General features: G+C 44.3%; 1 protein-coding gene across 3 annotated transcripts in view; it reads right to left on the reverse strand.

Annotated features, from left to right (window-relative positions):
• The window catches only part of LOC115129805 (guanine nucleotide-binding protein subunit alpha-11-like), a 35,903-nt gene extending 21,111 nt beyond the window's left edge, over nucleotides 1-14,792 (reverse strand). Inside the window, exon 1 of one of the 3 annotated variants that reach the window (XM_029660531.2) lies at nucleotides 13,639-14,792. In XM_029660531.2, coding sequence (XP_029516391.1) covers nucleotides 13,639-13,774 — 136 coding nt within the window. In that variant the 5' untranslated portion in view covers nucleotides 13,775-14,792. The remainder of the gene's footprint in view (nucleotides 1-13,638) is intronic. The other 2 variants (XM_029660533.2, XM_029660532.2) reach the window with 2 other exon arrangements.
• Nucleotides 14,793-19,173: the final 4,381 nt, after the last annotated feature.

Genomic DNA, 19,173 nt, shown 5'->3' on the forward strand with positions numbered 1-19,173 from the left:
CAGGGTGAAACACACAGCCCACACACACACACACACACGTCTGGTAAAGAGAGGGGTGTATGTGGTATCAGATATGATGGTGGCAAGAGAGCAGAGTAATAGGGGAACCTTGCGCAAAAACCTCATCAAACGGAAACACACACAAACAGTACTGATTTTTAGCGGACACTAAACACCACATTTGAAAAAATGTCTTGGTAAATGTCTTGGTAAATGTCTTGGTAAATGTCTTGGTAAATGTCTTGGTAAATGTCTTGGTAAATGTCTTGGTAAATGCACACAAATGTTGAATGTGTTTGTTTAACATACAATTCCTCAGGGAAACAGAAAGATAGAATGCGGTCAGCAAAAAATCTGGACGTTGTGTTGAACTTGAGTAGTGTGTGTGTGTATAAATACAGTTGAAGTCGGAACTTTACATACACCTTGGCCAACTACATTTAATCTCAGTTTTTCCCAATTCCTGGCATTTAATCCTAGTAAAAATTCCCTGTTTTGGGTCAGTTAGGATTACCACTTTATTTTAAGAATGTGAAATGTCAGAATAATAGTAGAGAGAATGATTTATTTCAGCTTTTATTTCATTCATCACATTCCCAGTGGGTCAGAAGTTTACATACACTCAATTAGTATTTAGTAGCATTGCCTTTAAATTGTTTAACTTGTGTCCAATGTTTCAGGTGGCCTTCCCCAAGCTTCCCACATGGTCATTATGGCCAAACAGTTCTATTTTTGTTTCATCAGATCAGAGGACATTTCTCCAAAAAGTACGATCTTTGTCCCCATGTGCAGTTGCAAACCGTAGTTTGGCATTCTTTAATGGCGGTTTTGGAGCAGTGGTTTCTTCATTGCTGAGTGGCCTTTCAGGTTGTCGATATAGGACTCGTTTTGCTGTGGTTATAGATACATTTGTACCCGTTTCCTCCAGCATCTTCACAAGGTCCTTTGCTGTTGTTCTGGGATTGATTTACACTTTCGCACCAAAGTACGTTCATCTCTAAGAGACAGATCGCATCTCCTTCCGGAGAGGTATGATGGCTGCGTTGTCCCATGGTGTTTATACTTGCATACTATTGTTTGTACAGATGAACGTGGTACCTTCAGGCATTTGGAAATTGCTCCCAAGGATGAACCAGACTTGTGGAGGTCTACAATTTTTTTTTTTTGGGGGGGGGGGTTTGGCTGATTTCCCCATGATGTCAAGCAAAGAGGCAGTGAGTTTGAAGGTAGGCCTTGAAATACATCCACAGGTACACCTCCAATTGCCTCAAATGATGTCGATTAGCCCATCAGAAGCTTCTAAAGCCATAAAATAATTTTCTGGAACTTCCCATGCTGTTTAAAGACATACTTTATGTAAACTTCTGACCCACTGGAATTGTGATACAGTGAATTATAAGTGAAATAATCTGTCTGTAAACAATTGTTGGAAAAATGACTTGTGTGTCATGCACAAAGTAGATGTCCTAACGGACTTGCCAAAACTAGTTTGTTAACAAGAAATTTGTGGAGTGATTGAAAAACGAGTTCATGATTCCAACCTAAGTGTATGTAAACTTACGACGTCAACTGTATGTTATTTCATAGTTTTGATGTCTTAATTATTATTCTACAATGTAGAAAATAGTCAAAATAAAGAAAAACCCTTCAATGAGTAGGTGTGTCCAAAATTTGACTGGTACTGTACATAGTAAAGACACTGAAACACAACAAACCAGACCAAAGTCTGCACATGCAGACACAACCTGTAAAGTCTCAGAATGGATTTCCTCTGCTGACAGTTCAGTGCAATTTAACTACTTTTCTAATAAGTTCAATACAAGTAAATCATTTAACTAAAAGCGGTTTGTTTTTTTATTCCGTTTCTAAGTCTGGATTCTGTTTTTATAGGGCCCTACCTGGTGATTTACGTGTGTGTGTACGTAACACACTGCTCCCAAAAAATAAAGGGAACACTTAAACAACACAATGTAACTCCAAGTCAATCACACTTCTGTGAAATCAAACTGTCCACTTAAGAAGCAACACTGATTGACAATAAATTTCACATGCAGTTGTGCAAATGGAATAGACAACAGGTGGAAATTATAGGCAATTAGCAAGACACTCCCAATAAAGGAGTGGTTCTGCAGGTGGAGACCACAGACCACTTCTCGGTTCCTATGCTTCCTGGCTGATGTTTTGGTCACTTTTGGATGCTGGCGGTGGTTTCACTCTAGTGGTAGCATGAGACGGAGTCTACAACCCACACAAGTGGCTCAGGTCGTGCAGCGAATCCAGGATGACACATCAATGCGAGCTGTGGTAAGAAGGTTTGCTGTGTCTGTCAGCGTAGTGTCCAGAGCATGGAGGCGCTACCAGGAGACAGGCCAGTACATCAGGAGACGTGGAGGAGGCCGTAGGACGGCAATAACCCAGCAGCAGGACCGCTACCTCCACCTTTGTGCAAGGAGGAGCACTGCAAAGTGACCTCCAGCAGGCCACAAATGTGCATGTGTCTGCTCAAACGGTCAGAAACAGACTCCATGAGGGTGGTATGAGGTGGGTCAGTCATGGTGTGGGGTTGCATTTCTTTGGGGAGCTGCACAGCCCTCCATGTGCTCGCCAGAGGTAGCCTGACTGCCATTAGGTACCGAGATGAGATCCTCAGACCCCTTGTGAGACCATATGCTGGTGCGGTTGGCCCTGGGTTCCTCCTAATGCAAGACAATGCTAGACATCATGTGGCTGGAGTGTGTCAGCAGTTCCTGCAAGAGGAAGGCATTGATGCTATGGACTGGCCCGCCCATTCCCCAGACTTGAATCCAATTGAGCACAGACTGTCAAGGAGTTGGCGGATGCTTTTGTCCAGGTCTGGGAGGAGATCCCTCAGGAGACCATCCGCCACCTCATCAGGAGCATGCCCAGGCGTTGTAGGGAGGTCATACAGGCACGTGGAGGCCACACACACTACTGAGCCTCATTTTGACTTGTTTTAAGGACATTACATCAAAGTTGGATCAGCCTGTAGTGTGGTTTTCTACTTTAATTTTGAGTGTGACTCCAAATCCAGACCTCCATGGGTTGATAAATTTGATTTCCATTGATAATTTGTGTGATTTTGTTGTCAGCACATTCAACTATGCAAAGAAAAAAGTATTTAATAAGAATATTTCATTCATTCAGATCTAGGATGTGTTATTTTAGTGTTCCCTTTATTTTTTTGAGCAGTGTATATACACAAGTGCGTTTGCAAATCCAGAGGTAGACATTTGCATTGTGGTAAAGCAGACTGCTGATAACAGGTTAGGTGAGGTTAACCAGTGGTGAGCTGTGGTTGATTATCTGTGTAGTTCATTTCTGGACTTCCCCGCTGTTGTACCCTGAACCTGTTGTGGAAACGTGGGTGTGTGTACTACTTTAGAAAGGAGAAGAAATAAAGGACTATTCAGCTAATCATAGTACAGAGACAAACACAGGAGCATGCCTGCTGGGCGACCCAAAGTATACACATCTCTCTGGCAGCATTTAGCGCACGCACACACACACACACAGAGTAGCAGCCAAGGCAGCCCTAAGGTATACAACACACACCAGCTGCCTACCAACTGAGGTTATAGAGATCCTGTGGTCAGCCGCAGGCCAGTCAATGTTACCTACGCTGTAACGCCCCACTTCCCTTAGTTGGCCTACCTAAACACATACACACCCACCCTTATCCCCAAGCTTAGGGTAAGAAGGGGGAACAAACGTATGTACCAGCGAATCACTTCTGTTCTGACATCACCAGGGGGAAGGGAAGGGATATAAAGAGGAAAAATAAAGGGAATGATGAGAGGGGGTGCAGAGAAAGAGGGATACAGAAAGAGGGGGAGAAAGAGACGTGGGGGTCTGACCACTGGGGGTATAAGAACTGGAGACTGCATCCAAGATGTACGCCCCGTTAAATTTCAAGGTAATCTAATCACGTTCGCCAATTCATGGACCGTCTATATCCGGGTTGCATCCGGTTTATACAGACCAGCATCACATGTGCACTACCACTCAGTGCGCACAGAGAGCAGTGCGAGCAGCAACATCATGTTATCCAAAAAATATGTCAGACATTGCATGAATATAAAAACAATAATATCTTTGGCTGTGAGTGCTAAATTAAATTGTTTATTTTTTAATATTCGGCCTCAGCTACAATTATTTGACTAATTCCGATTTTTATGGCACAAATGTGATGACTAAAAGGGTCTTATTAGCAGGCCTGGAATTTCTTAGCGGCAAGGCCATTTTGGCATTCAAGAGGAACCCAGTGTGCCAGGGCACCAAGGCCACCTTCTAGGGCACCAAGGCTACCTGCTAGGGCACCAAGGCCATTCACCAAAATAGACCATTTAAATTGATATAGATATATATATGCTAAATGCCAGTCATGTTTGATAAATATAAGGTGGGATATTTATTTCCCGCACAAGAGAATGTCTCAACTTTTGTACTATGGAGCATAGTACATTGACATAGGCAAGTGCTTTTGCTGTTCATTAGGCATACGCATCTTGTTGATGTGCCTCGGAATAATTTAACTAAAATTGTTTCGTTTTTTTATTCCGTTTCTACATCTGGATTCCGTTTTTACAAGGCCCTACCGGGTGATTTACGCGTGTGTGTATGCATGCGTGCATATCACACACACACACACAGTTAAAGTCGGAAGTCTACATACACCTTAGACAAATACATTTAAACTCAGTTTTTCACAATTCCTGACATTTAATCCGAGTAACAATTTCCTGTCTTAGATCAATTAGGATCACCACCATTTTAAGAATGTGAAATGTCATAATAATAGTAGAGGGAATGATTTATTTCAGCTTTTATTTCTTTCATCACATTCCCAGTGGGTCAGAAGTTTACATACACTCAATTAGTATTTGGTAGCATTGCCTTTAAATTGTTTAACTTGGATAAAATGTTTTGGGTAGCCTTCCACAAGCTTTCCACAATAAGTTGGGTGAATTTTGGCCCATTCCTCCTGACAGAGCTGGTGTAACTGAGTCAGGTTTGTAGGCCTCCTTGCTCGCACACGCTTTTTCAGTTCTGACCACAAATTTTCAATAGGATTGAGGCCAGGGCTTTGTGATGGCCACCCCAATACCCTGACTTTGTTGTCCTTAAGCCATTTTACCACAACTTTGGAAGTATGCTTGGGGTCATTGTCCATTTGGAAGACCCATTTGCGACCAAGCTTGAACTTCCTGACTGATGTCTAGAGATGTTGTCAATATATCCACATCATTTCCCTTCCTCATGAGACCATCTATTTTGTGAAGTGCACCAGCCCCTCCTGCAGCAAAGCACCCCCACAACATGATGCTGCCACCCCCATGCTTCACGGTTGGGATGGTGTTTGCTGGCTTGCAAGCCTCCCCCTTGTTCCTCCAAACATAACAATGGTCATTATGGCCAAACAGTTCTATTTTTGTCTCATCAGACCAGAGGACATTTCTCCAAAAAGTACGATCTTGGTCCCCATGTGCAGTTCCAAACGTTAGTCTGGCTTTTTTATGGCAGTTTATGGCAGAGCAGTGGCTTCTTCCTGAGTGGCCTTTCAGGTTATGTGGATATAGGACTCGTTTTACTGTGGATATAGATACTTTTGTACCCGTTTCCTCCAATATCTTCACAAGGTTTTCGCACCAAAGTACATTCATCTCTAGGAGACAGAACGTGTCTCCTTCCTGAGCGGTATGACGGCTGCGTGGTTGCATGGTGTTTATACTTGCGTACTATTGTTTGTACAGATGAATGTGGTACCTTCAGGCGTTTGGAAATTGCTCCCAGGGATGAACCAGACTTGTGGAGATCTACATCCCATGATGTCAAGCAAAGAGGCACTGAATTCGAAGGTAGGCCTTGAAATACATCCAAAGGTACACATCCAATTGACTCAAATGATGTCAATTAGCCCATCAGAATCTTCTAAAGCCATGACATTATTTTCTGGAATTTTCCAAGCTGTTTAAAGGCAGTCAACTTAGTGTATGTAAACTTCTGACCCATTGGAATTGTGATACAGTGAATTATAAGGGAAATAATTGTTGGGGAAATTACTTGTGTTATGCACAAAGTAGATGTCCTAACCGACTTGCCAAAACTATAGTTTAACAGGAAACTGGAGTGGCTGAAAAACTAGTTTTAATTTACATTTACATTTAAGTCATTTAGCAGACGCTCTTATCCAGAGCGACTTACAAATTGGTGCTTTCACCTTATGACATCCAGTGGAACAGCCACTTTACAATAGTGCATCTAGGTCTTTTAAGGGGGGGGGGAGAAGGATTACTTTATCCTATCCTAGGTATTCCTTAAAGAGGTGGGGTTTCAGGTGTCTCCGGAAGGTGGTGATTGACTCCGCTGTCCTGGCGTCGTGAGGGAGTTTGTTCCACCATTGGGGGGCCAGAGCAGCGAACAGTTTTGACTGGGCTGAGCGGGAACTGTACTTCCTCAGTGGTAGGGAGGCGAGCAGGCCAGAGGTGGATGAACGCAGTGCCCTTGTTTGGGTGTAGGGCCTGATCAGAGCCTGGAGGTAGTGAGGTGCCGTTCCCCTCACAGCTCCGTAGGCAAGCACCATGGTCTTGTAGCGGATGCGAGCTTCAACTGGAAGCCAGTGGAGAGAGCGGAGGAGCGGGGTGACGTGAGAGAACTTTTATTTTTTTATTTTAATTTTTAATGACCACAAACCTAAGTGTATGTACACTTCCAATTTCAACCGTATATATTATATATAAGTGTTTGCAAATCCAGGGATAGACATTTGCATTGTGGTAAAGACGACTGCTGATAACAGGTTATTTGCGCATCGGAATTCAGATAAGAATGGCCCGCGGCTGCATCCCTGATGAGTCCGTCTTCACTTACCCAATCACGTGACAGGCATTGGTTAATAAGAATTGAATTATCTGATAAAGACATGTGAGCGAGAGATGCTTCGGAGCATGGCGATTGGTAGCTGGGAGAAGCGAAGAATAATTATTGTATTCAGCGCAAGGGCACAATGGCCACTTTGACTGCAAGGCATGGATTTTTTTTGGAGGCATTACGGCCATGTCCGTTGATGCCGCCGGGAAATTCAAGAGCTGCTTATTAGGAATTTTCTAATCTGACTTCTCTATGTGGCAATTATCTTTCTGGGCTGGGTGTCAATTAAACTGCAGTATCGAAGCAAAACTGTAGGAGCAGTCGAAACCGTGCTTCTAGAACAGAACCGTGGCCCCTTGGGACTGACAAGGGGGTAGTAAAATTGGACAGTTTTCCCCTTTACCCTGACAAGGCTCAAAACTGCGAAAAAAAAAAAAAAACACTTGCAGTTGCAACCATTTGACTTGGCAGTACGACACAAATGTTTTATTGGTCGCTAGGGTGCAAGTGAAAAACAAAATGTAGCTGGTGACGTTAGTCTTTGGTTCACAATTAGCTTCTCAAAACAGCAATGGGTAAGTAAACCAGGTATTCAAAAATTATTGGTTGAATCTTCGCGATGCGCAATTCAGTCATCATGCACTGTTTGAATTAACTTTATCTTGTTGTCATTTTTACCCACCTTTTCTCCCCGATTTTTGTGATTACGATTTTGTCTCGTCGCTGAAACTCCCCAACGGGCTCGAGAGAGAGAGAGAGGTGAAGGCCGAGTCATGCGTCCTCCGAAACATGACCCGCCAAACTCGGAAGCACCGCTCTACTGAGGACCGAAGTCAGCCTGCAGGTTTTCGGCCCACCACAAGGAGTCGCTAGAGCACGATGAGCCAAGTAAAGCACCCCAACCTGGCCAAACCCTCCCCTAACCCGGACGATGCTGGGCAATTGTGGCCGGTTGTGACACAGCCTGGGATCAAACCCCAGGCTGTAGTGACACCTCAACACTGCACTGTAGTGACTTCGCAACACGCAAAAGGTGATTTTGAAAAAAAAAACTAGGATAATAAAACCGCGAGAACTGAATTTACCAAAAGAGAAAGCTGGATTTTATAGGAACAGTAACACCCTTTTTTTAAATTATAAAATAAAATCGTTGCACCATTTTCCCCCCACCAAACAATCAATATAAATTATATTGTCAAGTTAAAATGTAATTTATTTGTGTATAAGGTCATTATAGACTCATTATAGACCACAAACAAAAGATAACATTTAAATTATGCGTGCATTATCCACTTTCCCTAGTCAGTATTCTTTTAATTCGGGCCAGTAACTTTCAGTTGGCACTGGCCCGGTGTGCCACTGGCAAATATATCTGAATGTCAAGATCTGCAAGGGCATGCTAATATAAAAGACGGCTAGTCATTATTAGGTTTTGTATGGAATGCAGGCACATTATGAGACTCGGGTCATTATCGCTGAGCAGTGGTGAAAAACCAGGTGCTGGTGCCATCAACTGAAAACGTTGGGAGCACCAGCGCCACCAGAATAAAAGTTAGTCTGGAACTCTGCCTCATAACCCCCCTACATCTCCAGAGAGGAATGCATGACCCCGTTTGGGCTGTGTGTGCGTGGTGTTCCATGAGGATTGGCGGCTGTGGGACACACACTCAATTAAAATCCTCTTCATTAACAAGGTTAGCACCTGGGAAAGTATTTATAGGCTGGCTTCTGAGTGTGTGTGTGTGTGTGTGTGTGTGTGTGTGTGTGTGTGTGTGTGTGTGTGTGTGTTCGTCGGACTGTGTACAGCCGGCAAGTCAGTCACAGTGGGTCAGAATCATAGAAACATTTTGTTGAACCTGAACACCGTGTTGATGGCCTAGGAGGTGAAAAAATGGCCACTAAAAAAATATATAGATTTTTTTTGTAATAGCATTTATGTAATTTGATGTAATGCAAGTCAGATCATTATCCCTAAACCTGACCCTTGGCATGGAGGGATTTAACACACGGCTGTCAAAACTAGCTCAAGAAGCATGACAACATTCCCTTATATGACCAAAATAATGAGAGAACACCTGAGTCTTCTCTCCTGCAGGCTATTTCTGCTCTGACAGTCACCAGGGTTTAGAACTAAACCCATCAACCTGCCCCTGGCTAGTGAGTGACCACCCAAATCGAACTTCATCTGAGCTAGTTTATTCTCCATTGGGAGAGTCTAAGCCCTGCTAGCCCGACATGGATACCCCTCCCATTTGGAGAGAAGCAGCAGGGCAAGAAAGTGACTAGTAGGCAGCAGTTCATTTAGCCAACAGCCCAGGTCACCCATGCCGCAGATACACAGCCACAAGTCAGGCTACAGCAGCCACCAGCCCAGCCAGCCAACAAAGCTCCTAGTCATGCTGCAGCAGCCCCCAGCCCAGCCAACACAGCCCCAAGTCAGGCTACAGCAGCCACCAGCCCAGCCAGCCAACAAAGCTCCAACTCATGCTGCAGCAGCCCCCAGCCCAGCCAACACAGCCCCAAGTCAGGCTACAGCAGCCACCAGCCCAGCCAGCCAACAAAGCTCCAAGTCATGCTGCAGCAGCCCCCAGCCCAGCCAACACAGCCCCAAGTCAGGCTACAGCAGCCACCAGCCCAGCCAGCCAACAAAGCTCCAAGTCATGCTGCAGCAGCCCCCAGCCCAGCCAACACAGCCCCAAGTCAGGCTACAGCAGCCACCAGCCCAGCCCAGCCAGCCAGTCCCAAGTCATGCTGCAGCAGCTCCCAGCACAGGCAACACAGACCCAATTCAGGCAACAGCTGCCCACAGCCAGCCAGTCCCAAGTCATGCTGCAGTAGCCCCCAGCCCAGCCAGCCAGCCCCAGGTCAAGTTACAGCAGCCCCCAGCCCAGCTGGCCCCAAGTCAAGCTACAGCAGCCCCGATCCCAGCCAGCCAGCACAGCCCCAAGCCCAGCAATAGCAGCCCAGGCCAGCAAGCCCCAAGTCAAGCTACAGCAGCCACCAGCCTTGTTTTGACCAAGTAGAGAAAAACACCAGAGCTGTGGACCATGGCTGGTCCTATGGCCTGATATTGCCCTCAGCAGCACATGTTGGGGGGGGGGGGGGGGGGTAGAGAGTGAGTGAGGTCTCCATGGCCTGTCCTATCTTCAGGCATCAAAACTCAACTCTGGTTATACAAGCACTTCATACTCCAACCAACCGAGCCATAGGAAACCACAGTATTTGCATGTACAATCAACTCCTGATAAATGCAACAGCTCTGTGGTACTCGTAACATCATGCATTGAACAGGAGAGTGTAGAACTATGGAGCATTTAAAAAACAAGGTGATTGACCTGGAAAACCACGCATAGCCCTGGTGTGACTAATAGGAGTCAGTGACATATCAGTCTAAGCTTTATCCATGTTTAACAAAGCCTATTATAGACCTGGACTAATCCTTCTTTACACCTCCTTATCCCTGCTCAGACACAAATACACAGCCTAAACTCACTTAGAATAGTCTGTTTACTGCATGACTGGGTCACAGAGGCACAGGCACACACTGCCTCTCACAGAAGTCCCACTGACGGACTAAAATCTAAGAATCTGATACAGGAAGTAGACTTCTCCACTGATCCCTGATGAGGGCTAGCGTGGTCTTTACATGCTTTAGTTCCTGCAGAACTAGTACTGGTTTTAGTTCCAGCCCTGGTCCTAGACTCACACAGCATTGCATCACAAGAGTAGGAATAGTCAGTAGGTATAAACAGAGATATATTGATGATGAAGTGAGCAGTCCCAACCCACACATTCATCATCTATGTGCTCCACTCTGAAGCAGTAGAATTGTGAAATGGAAGTGGGGAACAGTAATCCAACAGCGCCTACTCTGTGTACACACACCAAAAATATAAAACGCAATATGCAAGAATTTCTAAGATTTTACTGAGTTACTGTTCAAAGAAAATCAAATCAATGGAAATAAATTAATCAGGCCCTAATCTATGGAATTCACATGACTGTGAATACAGATATGCATCGGTTGGTCACAGATACCTTTAAAAAAGGGGGGGATCAGAAAACCAATCTGGTTTCATGACCATTTGCCTCATGCAGCATGACATCTCCTTCACATAGAGTTGGTCAGGCTGTTGATTGTGGCCTGTGGAATGTTGTCCCACTCTTCAATGGCTGTGTGAAGTTGTTAGATATTGGCGGGAACTGGAACACGCTGTAATACACGCCAATCCAGAGCATTCCAAACATGCTCAATGGGTGGCATGTCTGGTGAGTATGCAGGCCATGGAAGAACTGGGACATTTTCAGCTTCCAGGAATGGTGTATAGATCCTTGCAACACTGGGCCATGCATTATCATTCTGAAACATGAGGTGATAACGCCAGATGAATGGCATGAGGATCTCATCATGGTATCTCTGTGCAATCAAATTGTCATTGCTTAAATGCAATTGTGTTCATTGTCCATAGCTTATGCCTGCCTATACCACAACCCCACTGCTACCATGGAGCACTCTGACATTAGTAAACCGCTCACCCCACACACCATATACCGCTGTCTGCCCGGTACAGTTGAAACCGGGATTCATCCATGAAGAGCACACTTCTCCAGCGAGTGGCCATATCAAAAGGTGAGAATTTGCCCACTAAAGTCAGTTACGATGCCGAACTGCAGTTAGGTCAAGACCCTGGTGAGGACGACGAGAACCCAGATGAGCTTCCCTGAGATGGTTTCTGACAGTTTGCGCAAAAATTCTTTGGTTGTGCAAACCCAGTTTCATCAGCTGTCCAAGTGGCTGAAGAAGCCGGATATGGAGGTCCTCGGCTTGCGTGGTTACACGTGGTCTGCGGTTGTGAGGCCGGTTGGATGTAATGTCAAACTCTCTAAAACGACATTAAAGGCAGCTTATGGTATAGAAATTAACATTAAATTATCTGGCAACAGCTCTGGTGGACATTCCTTCAGTCAGCATGCCAACTGCACACTCCCTCAAAACTTGAGACATCTGTAGCATTGGGCCTTTTATTGCCCCCAGTACAAGGTGCACCTGTGTAATGAGCATGCTGTTTAATTAGATTCTTGATATGCCACACCTGTCAGGTGGATGGATTATCTTGGCAAAATGAGAAATAGTCACTAACAGAGATGTTAACAAATTTGTGCACAGAATGAGAAATAAGCTTTTTGTGCGTATGAAATATTTCAGAGATCTTTTATTTCAGCTCATGAAACTTTACATGTTGCGTTAATATTTTTGTTCAGTGTGACAGTTATATATATTTTTCTCCACGACCTAGGCCTAATATGCTCCCCACAGGTTCAAGTCAAGAATACAATACAGTAGGATAGAGTGTGATAAAATAGGGGGAAAAAATGACTAAATAGCCTACAATAGAATAGTGTGTCTGTGTGGTTTGGCCTACTTCTCAGAACTGAGCCAGGGTCCACAGGGAAACGACTGGAGAGAGGGGCAATCACACGTGTCAGACAACCTGGGATATGTTTTGTAAGTGTGAAACGGGAGCAAACGTTTCTGAAACAGAGGTAGTCTACTACCTGAAATTAACTTGTCCAATAGAAACAATTTAATTTTTTAATGTCTAGAAGACTGGTAGATGCTGGCAATCTAAGGCCAGTTATTTATTTTTAGGAACGCCAAACTGATCCTAGAGACCTGTGTCTTAGGACAACTTCTACTGCCAGATTTAAAAGATACTGCTGATTTAGCCTCCATGCTCTTCATCGTGGGGGTCTGTAAAAGCAGACACACACAAGTATCTTCATGCTTCTGACTGATGTTGAGAAGCTGCACCCAATGTTTCATATATACATTTAATTCAGAGAGCACACCATAACTCTTTCCCATATAGAGCCTAGGCCTAGCTATAGGAATTGCATCTGCCAGGTTGTGTAATGTGTGACCCCCTAGACATCCTTTTCAGCTCACCTGTATTCTTTATTTAGCAGTACAACTGTTACAGTCTATCACCTTCCAATGGATCATTCATTTGGCTGGGGTTAACATAAAAATAGCCAGGAGGGATCTGTTTTCTGCCATACAGTACCACTAACATGACCATATATGCTTAGATTATTTTCACCATCAGATTCATTCTGAAATTGACCTCTCCAGTCCTTGTAGTAATAGTAGAACTTGGATATAACAATATGGTGACACTAACGTTACTCATCTAATAATACATAGTTAGCATAACCATTTGATTACAAACCATTCCCCCGTTCTAAGAATTCAATTGAAGCCTAGCACTTAGCTAACTAACCGTTCATAGACTAATTGACTAGTTAAACCAGGGGTGAGTGGATGGTAAGCAAGATAGTTAGCTAGCTAGCAAGCAAGCAATGACAGCAAATAGCTAGATGCCAACGTTAGGTAGCTAGTTGGTTAGCAAGCACTAGTAGCACCAACACCAACAGCTAAAGTGACCAGATGTTGGCAAAGTGGCTTGGTGATTTAGCTAGCAACAGAAAGTAGCTAGCTACCTACCCATCTGACTAGCTAACAAACTCGTTTGCTAACCAAACACATATCTAGCTAGCTAACGTTAACTAACTAAAACATATTGACTGGTTAGCTAATATTAGCTAGCTAGCTCACTTAGGGAGGCGGGGGGGTGGAGGCCTGAAGCTTGCTAGCTAACCTATCTTGTTAGCTAAATTGATATTTCACAAAACGGCAACTAGCTACCTATGGTTCAAAGAATCCCCAAAATATGGATGAGTTTGAGTTACCGAGAAGGAGCAATTTCAGTTCTCTCCTCGAGTCCCGCTTGTCTCGCCGGAGTTGTTTGTCTATCTCCGCATTGATTCGTTTCGATTCCTTCGCCTCTTCGCTCAGGCAGCAAGCCATCATCGACTCCAAAGTCATCCCTCCTGGTTTTGGCAACCCGCGAGTTAGAATGGACTAGCTGGATGACAGATTTCGGTTGGATGGGTTAACTTTAGCTAGGTATCTAATATCCCGATCCTCACTTGCGAAGAGGTGGACTGAGGGGTCTTGGATGGGAATGGGGGAGGGGAGCTAGGGGCCTCGCTGTCAAGTTGTCCCCAACCGAGAACTGTCCGACTTCACCCGTGTTCAGATCTCAGCAAATCACGGGAGGATCGGCGAAGTGGGGGCAGTGTCGATGCGAGGGGGTGTGTTGAGGGCCTCTCTCCGTTGATGCGCGCTTCAAGCCTTATTTAGATTTCTCACGTTAGCTAGCTAACGTTAGTTGGAAAACTAGCTAGCTACCTGGCTAGCTAACTATCCCTATTACCAGCCTCTATTGCGATACCCCCTGTTCACTGACTGGGTTCGTGCGTCCCTACGAACGAACCTAACTGCACTGCCGCGACATCCAACAAGCTAACGTAGCCAACTGTCCGCCTTCTCAGAGCTGTCCGCCCCCTAGCTAGAGCCAAGCCACAATTGTCAATAAAATGCACACGAAGGCAACGCATCCATATGACCAGTATTGCAATTGCACAGTCACCGCTTCCCAACAAATGTTCGTCCTCTTTTTCTATCCAACTAAACGCTAGCAAGTTTCCAGCGTTATGTCTCGATAGCTGAACGGCTTCGTGATGTGTCAGAGCTGTGATGCTGGCAAACTGAGAAATGACCATTCCCCAGTCAGATTTGGCTGACTAGCTAGCAGTGCAACATTCGATTGAATCTCGCATCATTTTTGGCGCAGTTATCGAGCTATCTGACGTTAGCTTGCTAATACATTTCCCATGAAAACACAGCCGCTAGTTAAATAAACAGAAAACAAAATGCGTATTGATGGCCTTCGTTCAAGAAGATGGATCCCTCACTCGCTAGCAACTAGCAGTTCCATTTATTAGCAGATCGTTGCGTTTCTGTTGAAAACCGTGGGCATGGCACACTCTAGATTGATGCCAGGAGGGTACTAGGCAACCAGTGAGTGACAATGGGTTTGCACGCTACATGAGCAGGAAAAGGGGCGGGACGTCTTTTAATTCTGGATGTGGATTCTGAGAACCACTCAAATGAGGTCGATGCATACAACGAACTGCACATAAAATACAGCTAGAATTCAACGACAGATAATTCCGATTTTTGCCATATTTCCTTATGAGTTAATAATAGATCTATTTAGGGTGATTACCGGTATTGTTTTTTCAATGGCACTGGATTCAACGGATTAATATCGCAGTTCCCACCCACTCATGATCTGCGGGTTTGCACTGCAAATGCACGCTATTAGATGATGGAGTTTATGGACGTTAGGGTACTAGGTGGTAACTAGCCCCCCCAAGAACAAGTCTAATTGCCGATACAAAAAAGCAACATTCGCACATTGCATGTCACCATTAATATCCGCACTATGAGGAGATTTGATGCAAGGTTCCTCTTTTTAATTCACCTGCACATGAATTTTCTCTGCTGTTCTTTTTCCGTACAATCCATTATGTACAATGACACTACATATTATTTGAATAATGCAAGATTTTAAATCCCAACAGTTTTAAACATGATATTCAGTAGCAAAAGGTTTTTCAATAGTTGTTAATTCAGAAGAACATATATTAATTTGAATATAATATTGGAATATAACTAATAACATTGGAATATAACATTTAATAACAATAACTCATAACTAATTAATTCAGTGTAACATTGATGTGGCAACGCTTATGCTCTGCTATTGCACAATTCTAATTTGTACATAGGTCACAAATAAAGCTATCCCCAGTAAAAGTGGAGCACAACTCATAAGCCCACCTGTGACTAAAAACAGGGGGAGAGATGCCAATTGAAATGCTCTCTTAAAAATGTAGCTAGCTATCAAGCTATATCAAATCAAATCATATTTCTCACAGGCGCCAAATAGACCTTACTGTGCAATGCTTACTTAAAAGCCTTTAACTAACAATGCAGTTCAAGAAATAGAGTTAAGAAAATATTTACTAAATAAACTAAAGTAAAAAATGTAAGAAAAAGTAACACAATAACAATAACAAGGCTATATACAGGCGGGTACCAGAACCGGGTCAATGTGCAGGGGTACAGGTTATTCAAGGTAATTTGTACATGTAGGCCCCAGTGATGTACTGGGCTGTATGCACTACCCTCTGTAGCGCCTTACGGTCAGATGCCGAGCAGTTACTATACCAGAGGGTGATGCAACCGGTCAGGATGCTCTCGATGGTGCAGCTGTATACATTTTTGAGGATCTAGGGACACATGCCAAATTTTATCAGGTCCCCGAGGGGGGAAAGGCCTTCTTCACAACTTTCTTGATGTGTTTGAACCATGATAGTTTGTTGGTGATGTTGACGCCAAGGAACTTGAAACTCTCGACCCGCTCCACTACAGCCCCGTCGATATGAATGGATGCTTTTGGCCCTCCTTTTCCTGTAGTCCACGATAATCTCCTTTCTCTTGCTCACGTTGAGAGAGGTTGTTGTCTTGGCACCACACTGCCAGGTCCCTGACCTCCTCCCTATAGGCTATCTCATCGTTGTCAGTGATCAGGCCTACCACCGTTGTGTCGTCAGCAAACTTAATTATGGTATTGGAGTCGTGCTTGGCCACGCAGTCGTGGGTGATTGGGGAGTACAGGAGGGGACTAAGCACACACCCCTGAGTGGCCCCCGTGTTGAGAATCAGCGTGGTGGATGTGTTGTTGCCTACCCTTATTACCTGGGGGCGGCCTGTCAGGAAGTCCAGGATCCAGTTGCAGAGGGAGTTGTTTAGTCCCAGGGTCCTTAGCTTAGTGATGAACTTTGTGGGCACTATGGTGTTGAACGCTGAGCTTTAGTCAATGAACATCATTCTCACATAGGTGTTCCTTTTGTCCAGGTGGGAAAGGGCAGTGTAGAGTGCGATTGAGACTGCATCTGTAGATCTGTTAGGGCGGTGTGCAAATTGGAGTGGGTATAGCGTTTCCAGGATGATGGTGTTGATGTGAGCCATGACCAGCCTTTCAAAGCACTTCATGGCTACCGTCGTGAGTGCTACGGGGCGAGTCATTTAGGCAGATTACATTAGTGTTGTATTCCGCGCATGTGACAAATAAAATTTGATTTGATTTAGAGACGGGTTACCCACTTGCAGATGAATTCTCACAAGGAACCCCGATCGCCATCCCCCTGTACCTCTGTCTTTTCCTCACGCAAATGATTTGGGGCTGGTCTCGGAGAAACAGTATATCCTTTGCGTCGGACTCATTAAATATTGATTTTTTGTCCAGTTCGAGCTGAGTAATCGCTGTTCTGATATCCAGAAGCTCTTTTCGATCATAAGAGACAGTAGCAGCAACATGTACAAAATAAGTGACAAACAATGCAAAATTGGTAGTGAGGTTGCTCGCTAGCACTCCTAGCAGCTAATGCTAACTAACTAGCTGGCTAGCATTTACTGATAGTGAAGTCGCTAGTTAGCAAGTTAGGATAAACTAGCACTAGCTGTTCTAGTCATTGTCTAAATGACAGGTAGAAACCCATCCATAACCATAAAGGGGTAACTAGCCCCCAGGGGTCAGTTACCCACACTCATCCAACATATTACTACTTTACAAAAAAAATATTTACATTTTTCTCTCTAAACAAGTGGATTATTTTTCTTAAGCCGTTCCTATTTGTATATTAAAAACATTATAGTTCTAACTTCATTAGAATATATCTACAACTTTTTCAAAATTAAAAAAAGAATAGAGAAACTTACCTCCAAATCGTTTAGTTGAAATATCTCCCAAAGTTGTGATGACACAGAGGGACTTGCCTAGTTAAATAAAGGTTCAATAAAATAAATAAAAACAATGTGCTGAGCAAGAGCAGTGGCAGCCAGGAAAAGTGTTGGGAAAATAATTTGGTGACATCTTGTGGTCTTAATGTGAATTACAGGGGGCAAGATACCACCCAGTACCCTATTTTTAATAGGTTAGAACACTGATGACAATTTCTTTGGAGACCATTACAGCATATAAAAAACAACAACATAATAAATAAACAGAACCACCACGACAATAAAGCAAATGTAGAGAGCAAAACTTTTGAAGAAGTGTAATGACATCTTGTGGCCATATTGCATAATTACAGTCTCAAACGGGGCAGGCCCTCGAGAGCTTTCAGGTCCCTGAAAAAGCTGAGATAAAAAACAAATTGAAAATAACAGTAGGAGCTTTAAAATATCAACCACACATTTGAGTCAAGGGAACACACCCACATTTGAATCAAGGCCAAGGGAAAGACGCAGTGTTTATAAATCCATCAATGATGGGTATGGGACCTGGATATGATGGGATACAATGATGGGTATGGGACCTGGATATGATGGGACACAATGATGGGTATGGGACCAAATGGGATACAATGATGGGGGTATGGGACCTGGATATGATGGGACAATGATGGGTATGGGACAATGGGATGGGTATGGGACCTGGGTATGATGGGATACAATGATGGGATGGGACCAATGATGGGATACAATGATGGGGGACCAATGATGGGACCTATGATGGGATACAATGATGGGTATGGGACCTGGGTATGATGGGATACAATGATGGGTATGGGACCTGGGTATGATGGGATACAATGATGGGTATGGGACCTGGGTATGATGGGATACAATGATGGGTATGGGACCTGGGTATGATGGGATACAATGATGGGACCATGATGGGATACAATGGGTATGGGACCTGGGACCTGGGTATGATGGGATACAATGATGGGCATGGGACCTGGGTATGATGGGATACAAATGATGGGTATGGGACCTGGGTATGATGGGATACAATGATGGGTATGGGACCTGGGTATGATGGGATACAAATGATGGGTATGGGACCTGGGTATGATGGGATACAATGATGGGTATGGGACCTGGGTATGATGGGATACAATGATGGGCATGGGACCTGGGTATGATGGGATACAATGATGGGTAGGGATGATGGGATACAATGATGGGTATGGGACCTGGGTATGATGGGATACAATGATGGGATGGGACCAATGATGGGATACAATGATGGGTATGGGACCTGGGTATGATGGGATACAAATGATGGGTATGGGACCTGGGTATGATGGGATACAATGATGGGTATGGGACCTGGGTATGATGGGATACAATGATGGGTATGGGACCTGGGTATGATGGGATACAATGATGGGTATGGGACCTGGGTATGATGGGATACAATGATGGGCATGGGACCTGGGTATGATGGGATACAATGATGGGTATGGGACCTGGGTATGATGGGATACAATGATGGGTATGGGACCTGGGTATGATGGGATACA

This window comes from Oncorhynchus nerka, linkage group LG5 (genome assembly GCF_034236695.1).
Source record: "Oncorhynchus nerka isolate Pitt River linkage group LG5, Oner_Uvic_2.0, whole genome shotgun sequence".
In the NCBI taxonomy this organism is placed as follows: Eukaryota; Metazoa; Chordata; class Actinopteri; order Salmoniformes; family Salmonidae; genus Oncorhynchus; species Oncorhynchus nerka.